Below are 11,924 nucleotides of genomic sequence, written 5' to 3'. Positions count from 1 at the left end.
CAGCAATGGAAAACAAATTATCTAATGCTTCCTTTTCAGCAGGTCTGACTTTAGGGGAGAGACTCTCCAAACAATAATAGTGAGTTTTGTTGAAATATTGTATGCAATCAAAGTGAAAGTAAAGTGAAATTTATTAGTTACACAGGTGGGGGGGGGTTAGGGTGGGGGGGCTAGGGGCGTGGGGGGTTAGGGGTGTGGGGGGCGGGGTGGAGCTATACTGGGATTCTTGGTGGTGGAATATGAGCACTGGTGAAGGGATGGGTATACGAGCATTGTATAACTGAGATTTAAACCTGAAAACTTTGTAACTTACCACATGGTGACTCAATAAAATTAAAAAAAAAAAAAAAACTGTGGCCCCGCAAGCAGCCACCACTTTGGCAAGTGGCCACGCCCCCTTTGAGGCCACGCCCCTGCACTACAGACCACGCCCCCAGTAATCTCTTGGGGGACAGGGCGGGGTAGGCGGGTGGGAGAGTGCCCCTCGGGTTGGTAGGCGGAGTCCCGATCCTGTTTGTCAGTACCTGATTGGGAATTTGGCGTTACAGAGGAGCAGAGGCGCGTCCATGCAGCACAGGCAGTTCAGGGTTTCCAGGAGAGCCCCCCACAGGCAGAACCGATGGGAGAGTGCCCCTCAGGTCCGTAGGTGGAGTCTGATGCAGAAATTTTACTGAAGTTTTACTGGGAACTAAGTCATTAGTAAAATGAGGGAGAAAAACGGTGCTTGGAACTTAAGACTCTGGCATTAGCAGTTGTTAACTTTGTGTTTTCCAAAGGTGATTACAACTAGTTCCTTTGAGCTTTAGTTTATCTATGAAATGTGTGTCATAATATCTACCTTGAAAGTTGGTATGAATATTATATTAGAATTAATTTATGTAAATACATCTTATTAATTTTTAAGAACTTAAAATGTGAAAAATTTTAAATAATTTAAAAACACTATTTTAAATTATTCCACAAATAGTAAGAAAAATAAAATTTCTCCTCTGTTTAAAACTCAGTCAGAATCCCAATTCTCTCATGGTTCTTCCCCTGTTTTTTTTTTTTCCTTGTTTTTCCCCTGCTTTCATCATAATTCTCCTTATACTGATTTCTCCTGAGTGGCTTATATGAGTCGAAGAGAGAAATGGTCACTTTCTCCAGGTATACTCCTGCCACCCTGAGACCCAGCTGGGTAGATTAGATTAGGGCTGATAAGGTCTGTGATGAGCCCCTGCTCAGCACAGGCCAAGCCATACCTGGTATCTGTTGGTCTTCTCGGCATGGGAGTTGATCCCTGCCACCAGATTTCTTGGAGAACCACAGACTTAGGTTGGGCAAGAAACTGCTCTTTGCAGGAAAGAAGAGTTAGTCCTAGACCTTACCCAGGGTTACTGGGTTCTTGTCTTGCCTCACAGAAAAGGAGTAGACAAGCAGTGACAAAAACAGATTTTATTTGGAAGTTTTTGAAAGGAAGGAGGAACGGAAGGAGAAACGGGCTCAAAGCAGCTTCTCCAAGGGCAGAAAGAGCCTGTACACACACCTTGTGTTAGCTATAAAGTACACATCTCAAAAGGCGAGATGCAGGCGACACATGTTCTCAGGTGCCACATGTGTACGTGGGTATAAGCTGCACATGGCTGGGGGAGCATATGCATCCCTTCCTTAGTTCAAGGTGGCTTTTTATAGGGTTTTTCTAAGCCACTCCACATGATGGGGCTTTCTAGCTAGATAAGAGTCTTTTGCTAGGGTTGTTCTAGTGGTCTTCTTAGAAATTCCTTTTTTTTTGACCTTAGTTCCTGATTTATCTTCTCTTGGAGGATAGGCTTAGCCTTTTATGATCCAGGCTAACTGAAGGTTCTATATCACTGTATCACTGTCATCCATCCCCTTGCTTATCATTTTGCTTGAGAGGGCACCAGTAATGTCTCCATTATGAGACTTGTTGTTACTGTTGTTGGCATATCGAATATGCCACAAATAGCGTTCCAGGCTCTGCCATATGGGCGTGATACTCTCAGTAGCTTGCTGGGATCTTTGAGAGGGATGGAGGAATCGAACCCAGGTCGGCTGCATGCAAGGCAAATGCCCTACCCCCTGTGCAATTGCTCCAGCTTAGTATATATAATTAACAGTTTTAAATCATGTTTGATGTATATTAAATCTCTCAATCTAGCCCTTTTGAATAATTTTATTTTTTTTGTAGCATCTGGGATCAAACCCAGAGCCTTACACATGCAAAGCATTTACTCTAGTTGCTTTACAGAACTCCGAACTAAAGGAAAATCAAGATGCGATGAGTATTAGTATTAGTAGGTAAAGTGTGAGAGTGAGTAAGGTATTCTAAGTAAGGTATGAGACTAGTATTAGCATTAGTCAAGACTGACTTGCTATGAACTTGCAAACTTTCCTTCTTTTTCTCCTTCTGATAATGATATTGTCTGTTTGTTGGCCTTTGGATATCACCAGGGAAAATCTCTAACACTGTGTCATTCTGACTCTTGAAATTCCTACACCATTTGTGAAACTGATCCCCCAAGGATGTTCCTTTTAAAGAATAATTGTCTGTACTCATTGTATTCTGGCCCTATGCAGCTCTCAGTTCTGTCTGCAAGAGGACAGTGGAGTTAATATCCAAAGCTTACTCAAGTATAGAGAGGCAGAGAAACAAGGAGAATGAGAGCAAGAGAGAGAGTAGGAAGAGACAAAATAGTTAATAGATAAAAAATCCATTTACAACAGATAAAAAAGATTAAAAACCTCTGTCATCTCAGGTACTTAAAAATCAGTAGAGGCATCTAACAGGCCCAGAAGTAAACATTGGATTTTTAACTTACATATATTACCACAAATATGAATTAAATTGATGTTGCTCTTTCTATGAATCAATAGCAAAATCACTTTTTAGAAAAACTTTTTATCATTTACCTAAATTCTAGATTTTTTCCTAGGTTGCAAAATTGATAGAATTCTTATGGTTTCTAGAACATAATGCAGATAATTCTAAATCATCTATTTTATTTCCTTCTCTTTTCTTTTTTCATCTGATGACCTACCTGCATCTTCTCTTTGCTGGAGAGGTAAAGACTCACAGGGAAGACATAGACCATCTTCACCAGAACACCTCCCCACAGATCAAAGCATTGGACACTTGCACCAAGATCTTCAAGCTAGACTCAACAATGACTTCACAAGAAGTTCCTGAACAGAAGTAAACAGAATGCACTAGGGTAAGCTGTCTAGTCTTAATAAAATATTTTAAATAATTTTTATTGATTTCCAACAACACATCAGAAACTACTACAAAATAGAGATGATAAAAGACAATCTGAAATTGAATGAAATACATATATTTTAGGCATTCATGGATCTAGTATGGTGATAGGTAGGTAATATTTTATTTGTCATATGATTACTTAAGGTCCAATATTTTACAAAATCGGGTTGTTGGAGGTAGGAGGAGATATATGATAATAGAAATTGGTTAGGGATGAAGACACAAATGCAGTTTTTTCCTGTGTAACTTGAGCTTGGATTGTATATTTGATAAAAAGAGAATAACTGACCACTAGGAATATAGAGTTCAGATCCTGAGGAGCCCATAATGTAAAGTGAAGAGTTATACATAAGCCACTGAAAATTTTAACTAGGAGAAATAAATATTCTTTTTTATATTTCTGCACATTATCTCAGTGTGGAGACAGGAATACTATTTAACTCCTATAAATATTGCCTTAAACAGACAACTTATTGTTTTTCAGTCTCTACATAGTGTCTTTGTAGGGCCTTTCTTTTCTTATCTTCACCAAGACTTGAACTTTCAAACTTTTTTTTATCCTACCTTCCATTTACTTACCTCTTGCCTGTTGTTTGTGCTATATGGCTCCTTTTCCTCTGATACCTTGTTCTACCTAGAGAAAAACCCTTTTCTGCCTACTATTTTATCCAAAGAATTCATATTAATTTATTTCTTTGACTCAACAGGAGAACCCACCACTTATAACCAACAATCTGTCTAAAAGAAACTTTCAGAGTTAGGAAGCGGACTGAAACTAAACGGGCCATACCAGGTCAGAGGCTAAACTGAAGCTCAGTATATCATATATGTATATATATATATATAGTTTATGTAGATTCAGACTCTAAACATACATGGAGGTCATATTAGAGGTGGTATAAAAATATCATATATGTTCTGTCACTGTCACTGTTTAATCACTGTGATCCTGTTGCTCATTGATTTGCTTAAGCGGGCACCAGTAATGTCTCCATTGTGAGACTTGTTACTGTTTTTGGCATACCCAATACGCCACAGGTAGCTTGCAAGGCTTGCCAGGCTCTGCCGTGGGGGCAAGATACTCTCAGTAGCTTGCCAGGCTAGGCAAACGCCCTACCCGCTGCGCTATTACTCCAGCCCAGATGTCTTAAATATTAGATAGACCTGACAGGGAAGTTGCTCACAGAAAACTATAGACAAGGCAATTTCTAAGCTTTAAACTGATCATAAAATTTATATATAAGAATTTTAACATTAAAGACTAACATAAAGAAAAATAAATTTCAGCTTGAGGTCTTGACATAGCAAGAATCAGGAAAAGAGTAAGATGATAAAGATGTAGGAAAAGGACAGACTATTGGTACACAATATTTGGAATGTGAATTGGTTTTACGGCAGTGGGCAGAGAAAGAGACAGGAAGCAACACCTCAAGAGAAGTGTTATCATTTAGTGCAAATAATATTGACTTTGTAGACAGAGTCTTAGTACATAATTCTATGTTCTGCCTATTTACTTTATAACTTTTCCCAAAGCAATTACTGTATTATATGTAATATGTAAAATAATATCAGTTATTAGATTTTGTTGAGAACATAGCAAGATAAAATATGGAAAGGGGGGTCAAAGAGTATAGGGGTTAAGAAATATGTCTAGTATGTGACCAACTTCACTTATTTCTTCCTTTTCTTTTGCTTTTTGGGTCACACCTGGCGATGTACAGGGGTCATACCTGACTCTGCACTCAGGAATTACTCCTGGTGGTGCTCAGAGGACCATATGGGATGCTGGGAATCAAACCCAGGTTGGCCACATGCAAGGCAAACGCCCTACCCACTGTGCTACCGCTCCGGCCCCACCAACTTCACTTCTATCTCCAGCACCACATGATCCCCTGAGCACTGTCTGGAGTGAACCTCTAAGTAAGAGCCAGAAGAAACGCCCAGAACAATGCAGAATCTGACCCCAAACCACCCCCAAATGATTACAAATCCTGACAGGAGAGATATCTGCTATTTATCAATGTATCTATACACAAATGATATAGGTGGTAAATTATGAATGTGCTTATTACTGAATTGCTTACTTATACAAAGACATAAATGAGGAGTAATTATAATAAAAACTAAGTGAGCATTTGTCTAGCAAGGAGGAGATTCCATGGTACCTTCATTCATTTATGCAGAATGGTGGGGTATATACAGACATCTACTCAAGCTACAGTCAGCATGGTACTAATAGTTTACTCTTCCAAAAATAAAATATAAATCTTAAATATAAGGGAATCCAGGCAAATGTAAGAAAATATATATGTGGGACTAACATTGTTTCTAATATGCAGGAAGCACAAGAGGTATTTTTTACAGTGTAGCACTCAGCATGTTAGAAATGAGAAGACTTAGTAAACGGAGAAAAAATATTAAGAAAGCTAATAGTATAATTACTATACATGTATCTAACCCATTCTTAAGCCTTCTCTTGGTCTATTTATCACCTTTAAGTCACCAATTATTTCTAATCAAAATGCAAATACTGGGGCTAGAGTGATAGCACAGTGGGTAGGGCGTTTGCCTTGCATACGGCCAACCTGGGTTCGATTCCCAGCATCCCATATCATATGGTTCCCTGAGCATCACCTGGAGTAATTCCTGAATGCATGAGCCAGGAGTAACCCCTGTGCACTGCTGGGTGTGACCCAAAAGGAAAATAGAAAAAAAAACCACTCTCTCACTTACTTTTTTTTTTTGCTGGTCACACCCAGTGATGCTCAGGGGTTACTCCTGGCTCTGCACTCAGGAATTACTCAGGGGACCATATGGGATGCCGGGGATCGAACCCAGGTGGGCTTCATGCAAGGGAAACACCCTACCCACTGTGCTATTGCTCTGACCCCTCTCACTTACTTTTTAATCTTTTTGTGTATTTATTTTGTTTTTCTCTCTTTGATATTTCTCCTCATCAAAAAAATCTACAATGTTTTGTTTCAGTTCAAGTGGAACCTTTTTGTGAAGGTTTTGGGCTTCTCCAACAGAAATAATTATTCTCTATCAACCTGGATTCCCAGTAATCAGTATGTTATTGTAATGCTTATTACAGTAGATCCTAGTAGATCCCAATAATTAGTTTCATTCTCTAACTCTTTTTCTATGTAACTCTAATATCTAGTTGTCTTGGTATTTTCAGTGCCTGGAAGTACCTGTCTCATGGCAGGGTTTAAGGTGTAGGGGCTGAAGAGAAGGAAGTAGTCAGGGAGTAGGAAACCAACACTATAACTTTAAACGTGGAAACAACCTGGGTATTACCAGAGATTTAGAAGTAACTGTAGAAAGTAAGCTAGGAAAGTAGAAAGTAGCAAAGTAAGGAAAGAGAGAGGTCTATTGATGGCAGCTTGTTCTGAAGTAGATATAAAACTATGAACAGTAAGGAATGATATTTTTTAGAAAGAGAGATAAGGTGGATGTATTTAAGAGTTTAGGAAATCATTTAAATAAGATGAATCTTCCTGAAGAATTCTTAGTACATCAAAAAGATCAGTACACTCAATTGTTCAAAATCTTCCAAATAACCCCAGGCCACTTAGTGTAATAATCAACAGGATTACAACAGCTTAAAAAGATTTTGTGGATAAATTCGTGTTCACCTTTCCTGACTTTATTTCTGCCTTTCACTGTCTCTGCTCCTTCTAGTTTATCTTGCTGTTCTTTGAAGTCACTGAGTTACCTACACATACTCTTTATCTGAAATGCCCTTCACCAGATAGTGAGATGACTAATATCTTCATCCGAAGGACTCTGCTCAGTAAAATTCATTCCAACAATCCTATTTAATATGTGAACTTGCCCTAAGCTTCTGGTTTTTCTTATCTTTGTTATTTTCTCCATAAAACTGATTAAGTGCTAAATTTGTGTTTTTTTTATTTGAGGGCTTGAAAAGGAATGTATTGGCTACCTGCATTCCTCTATTAAGATATATTTAAAAATAAGTCTATTTTTACTTGTCTTGTTTGATTTCTTATTTCAAGCATCTAAAATTGTGCTTGTCAGTTTCTAGAGGCTGAATAAATATTTGCCATGAGAATTACTGCTTGTTTGGTTTTGGGTCACCCCACAATGTTTCAGAACTACTTCTTATGGTTCCCAAAGAACTATGCGGTGTCAAATCCAGGGTTCCTATATGCAAAATATGCACTCCAGCTCTTTGAGGTATCTCTTCAGTTCTAAAAAGAACAATTTAACATACAAGTAGACAATATTTCTGATGGATAAAGTTTCCTAAGAGAAAGGGTTGTAGGAAAGATGGACAAATCAAATTTAGATAAGAAAGGAACTAATAGAGACATATGAATTAAGCACAATGATTTAATCTTTAGAAGCTGAAGAAACACACATCTGACCATTTCATTTGTCTTTGAAAAATAAGATACTGAATTTCTGCCGAGAGTTGGGGAAGAGTGAGTTTTGAGATTAGAGACAAGAGTATTTAAGGCAATTACATCTTTATTTGATCTAAAATAGTGGATAGTTCAGGAAAGCCAAACATTATTGATGACCAGTTGAATTCCGTGAGTATAATTTTTAGTGGCATCATCTGTCTTCTTTTGTGATCTATTTCCCAGCAGGACAGAGTTGCCTATGTGTAGATAAGGAGGTAGTTCCATTTCTGTCCTTGAAGGCCAATTTATTTATTTATTTGGTTGGTTATATTTTTATTGAATCACTTGGAGCTATACAGTTACAAAGCCATTTATGGCAGGGTTTCAGTCATACAATTTTCCAACACCCATCTCTCCACTAGTGTATATCTCCTACCAACAATGTCCCCAGTTTCCCTCTCACCACCCTCTCCCTCGCAGCCTGCCTCTTTGGCAGGCACTTTTTGAAGGCCTTTACTTCTTTTTAATCTATAAAGATTAAACATATCTTTCAATATCACTGTATCACTGTCATCCCATTGTTCATCAATTTACTCATGTGGGCACCATTAACATCTCCATTGTGAGACTTGTTGTTACTGTTTTTGGCATATCGAATACATGGGTAGGTTGCCAGGCTCTGCTGTGCGGGCGAGATACTCTCAGTAGCTTGCCAGGCTCTCTGTGAGGGGCAGAGGAATCGAACCCAGGTCGGCTGTGTGCAAGGCAAACTCCCTATCCGCTGTGCTATCGCTTAATACACAGTATATATACAGTAAATTTCAATATAGAGTAAGTTTCAATATACAGTAAAACTCCAATTATTATTCTTAAGGTATTTTATTTTATAATTCTTTAAATAGTCTGTATCAGTTGTTGTTTATGTTATTATAATAGACATTTTTCAGTTTTAACATATTTAGAAAATATTTTTCTGTTTGTAAAGTCAGTAAGAATTATATCATGAACTGGAATTTACTCTTCCTGAATGCAGGTTTTAGTCTAGTTTCAATGTTAATGGGTCCTGTTGTCTGTGCTGAGTCTAATCATGTTACTTTTATTATTTGTGATTCAAAATACCGGACATGAGTGAGTGTGATTCACATGTAAAAATTCCTTCACAGCCTTGTTCTGTAATTGTTCAGGCTTAGAGATTTAGGTTATGTGCATCCATACTGCCTCTTACCTCTTGGGTAAAAATTAACTCCCAGAGAGAGCTGTTAAAATTAATCAAATGATAATACTTCACAGTGGAGAAAAAAATAAAATTGAGTTCCATTTCATTGTGATAGTTTTTCAACAAACTCAGGAAAATATTATATTGTTTATTTAGGGTATTATGTTTTAAAATATATGTAAATCAGAAATAATTGCTAAACATTCAGGAAAGTCTGCATTTATCTTCTTTTCCAGGTTCCTGAATTCCATCATTCCCTTTCCTGGTCATTGCTCTGATTCACCTTGAAACACATGTTTCTCTTTTTCAATTTCATTTATAATCTCAAGCAAAATGTATCTCAACTATTTCTTCTATTTCAATTTTCTTTTCAGCTTCTAGTGCACACCCGAAAGTTTGGGACCCTTCTGAGATACTGAATCTCCTGATTCCAAGGCAGTTCCTTTGATGCAACTTGTCTTCAAGTAGTGTTCATAAAAATAAGGAGTTTCAGGGGCTAGAGCAATAGTACAATTGGTAAGGAGCTTTCCTAGCCAATTGATAAGGAGCTGCCTTGTGTGGCCAACCCCAGAATCCCACACAGTCCCCTGAGCACCACCAGGAGTGATTCCTGAGTATAGAGCCAGGAGTAACCCCTGAACATTGCTGAGTGTGACCTCAAAATAAACCAAAAAAATGAATTTCAGAATAAAAAATTTATTAATATTCTGGCTGGAGTATAAAAACAGTATTTGAAAAGAATACAGCTAAATTGTATAAATGAATTTTGGATATTACTTAAAATTATAAATAAAAATAATATAAAATCACTACATATGCATATAATTTATATATGTACAATAAAACCTTTATGGATATATAGCTATTATAAGGTATATACAATATGCTACGGGTTGGAGCGATAGCACAGTGGTAGGGCATTTGCCTTTCACGAGGCCGACTCGTGTTCAATTCCTCTGCCCCTCTCGGAGAGTCCAGCAAGCTACGGAGAGTATTGCACCCGCATGGCAGGGCCTAGCAAGCTACCCATGGCATATTGGATATGCCAAAAACAGTAATAGTAAGTCTTACAATCAGAGACGTTACTGGTGCCCGCTCGAGCAAATAGATGAGCAATAGGATGATAGTGACAATGACAGTGACAATATGCTATAGTTACATATATACACAGATATGTATGTTATTAGTTTTATAATTCTGCTAAAAATTTAAAATATTTATTATAAAAGGAAATATACTTTTATTCAATTATTTAAACCGCAGTCCTATAAATTGAGAATTATTAATTCAAGTGGATTCTTCAAAAGTCTTAGCTAGAAGTAGACTAGAGTGAGTGATTCTCCTATATTGGAGTGTTTACTCATTTAATATTCTGTTTTTATTTTCTTCAGATTTTGAATTTCTTTGCTTCCCTGCTCTGCTTTCAGGACCATAATTGACTATTATTTTAATCACTATATTCTCCTATCTTATAGTATTCCCTGAAATCTGGAAATATGTTGATTATAAATTTATTTATTTCCAGTAACAACTAAAGATTCTTTTGATAAGAAAATGAACATATGAATTTTAATTTTGACTATTGATTCTGCTATGGTATTCATAACTTTGTAATTATGCTGGATTTTGTTTTTAGATCCTGTTCTGAAGACTGATTTTCCATAAAGTATCTTGGAACCAGTTAACATGTGACATTCAAACCATAACCTGGGAACAAATTCTGGCAGTAGGATCAAGTTTAATGATAAAGTAGTGATAGCTGGAATACTCTGCTGCTAATGTGGATTTCACTCTTCAATTTGGTGCTGTTAGCATTAAAGTCTTTGATTTTGGGTGTCCTAACTATGTGGAAGGAAAATATCACCCGTTTAAGTGAGTTCATCCTGGTAGGCTTCCCTACTTCCCCTTGGTTACAGACTCTGCTATTCTTCATCTTTCTCATCACTTACCTATTTGTGCTGTTAGAAAATTCAGTTATCATCCTAACTGTATGGGTCACTGGTTCCCTCCACAAGCCTATGTACTATTTTCTCGGCACTATGTCCTTCCTGGAAACCTGGTATATATCTGTAACAGTTCCTAAAATGCTCACTGGATTCCTATTTCATCCCAATATCATCTCCTTCTTGGGATGTATGACCCAGCTTTATTTCTTCATCTCACTTGCCTGTACTGAATGTGTGCTCTTGGCTGCAATGGCTTATGACCGTTATGTGGCCATATGCTGGCCTCTTCGCTACCCAGTGATGATGACCACAGGGTTTTGTGTTCAGCTGACTATCAGTTCCTGGGTGAGTGGCTTCACCATCTCCATGGCTAAGGTATACTTCATCTCCCAAGTTTCTTTCTGTGAAAATAATGTCTTGAACCATTTTTTCTGTGATGTATCCCCTATTCTTAAATTAGCCTGTAAGGATTTTTCCAAGGCTGAGTTAGTAGATTTTGCACTAGCAATTGTCATCCTTGTGTTTCCTCTCTCAGCCACCGTCCTTTCCTATGCCTTCATTGTCTCTACCATCTTGCATATCCCCTCAGCTACGGGGCGGCGGAAGGCCTTCTCCACGTGTGCCTCTCACCTCACAGTGGTGGTCATCTTCTACACAGCTGTGATCTTCATGTATGTTCGACCTCGGGCCATTGCTTCATTCAATTCTAACAAATTGATCTCTACTATATATGCAGTCTTAACCCCCATGCTCAACCCTATCATCTACTGCCTGAGGAATAAGGAAGCCAAGGATGCCATTAGAAAAACCATGACAAGTGGACGAGCCCTTTTCTTAAGAGAAACTTCTTACTGAAACTACGCACACATTTCTTTTCTTTCCATCATTTGACTCAGCCTCAAAAATACCAAACTTGGTCAAAGTTAAAAATTATAAATATGGTAACAACAGACACTTAGAGATAAGAAAGCAGAGAAAACATATTATTACATCAGACTTTAAGCTTATATAAGCAGTAGATGAAATATTCAGGACTCCAATAGACATCAAAGATAAAATAATTTTATTTTTTATGTTAAAAATAATCAGACATTATGCAATTAGTGTTTAAAGTTTTATTGGCAAGATATTTC

The 11,924-nt window shown here is 37.6% G+C and overlaps 1 protein-coding gene across 1 annotated transcript; it reads left to right on the top strand.

Annotated features, from left to right (window-relative positions):
- Positions 1 to 10,689: 10,689 nt before the first annotated feature.
- LOC101543497 (olfactory receptor 6) lies at positions 10,690 to 11,646 on the top strand. The gene has a single exon (XM_004613697.2). The coding sequence runs from the start codon at positions 10,690 to 10,692 to the stop codon at positions 11,644 to 11,646; it is 957 nt and encodes a 318-aa protein (XP_004613754.2).
- Positions 11,647 to 11,924: the final 278 nt, after the last annotated feature.

Source organism: Sorex araneus, chromosome 6 (genome assembly GCF_027595985.1).
Source record: "Sorex araneus isolate mSorAra2 chromosome 6, mSorAra2.pri, whole genome shotgun sequence".
NCBI lineage: Eukaryota > Metazoa > Chordata > Mammalia > Eulipotyphla > Soricidae > Sorex > Sorex araneus.
The sequence above is the reverse complement of the archived record's forward strand: the minus strand, read 5'-3'. Positions and strand labels throughout refer to the sequence as shown.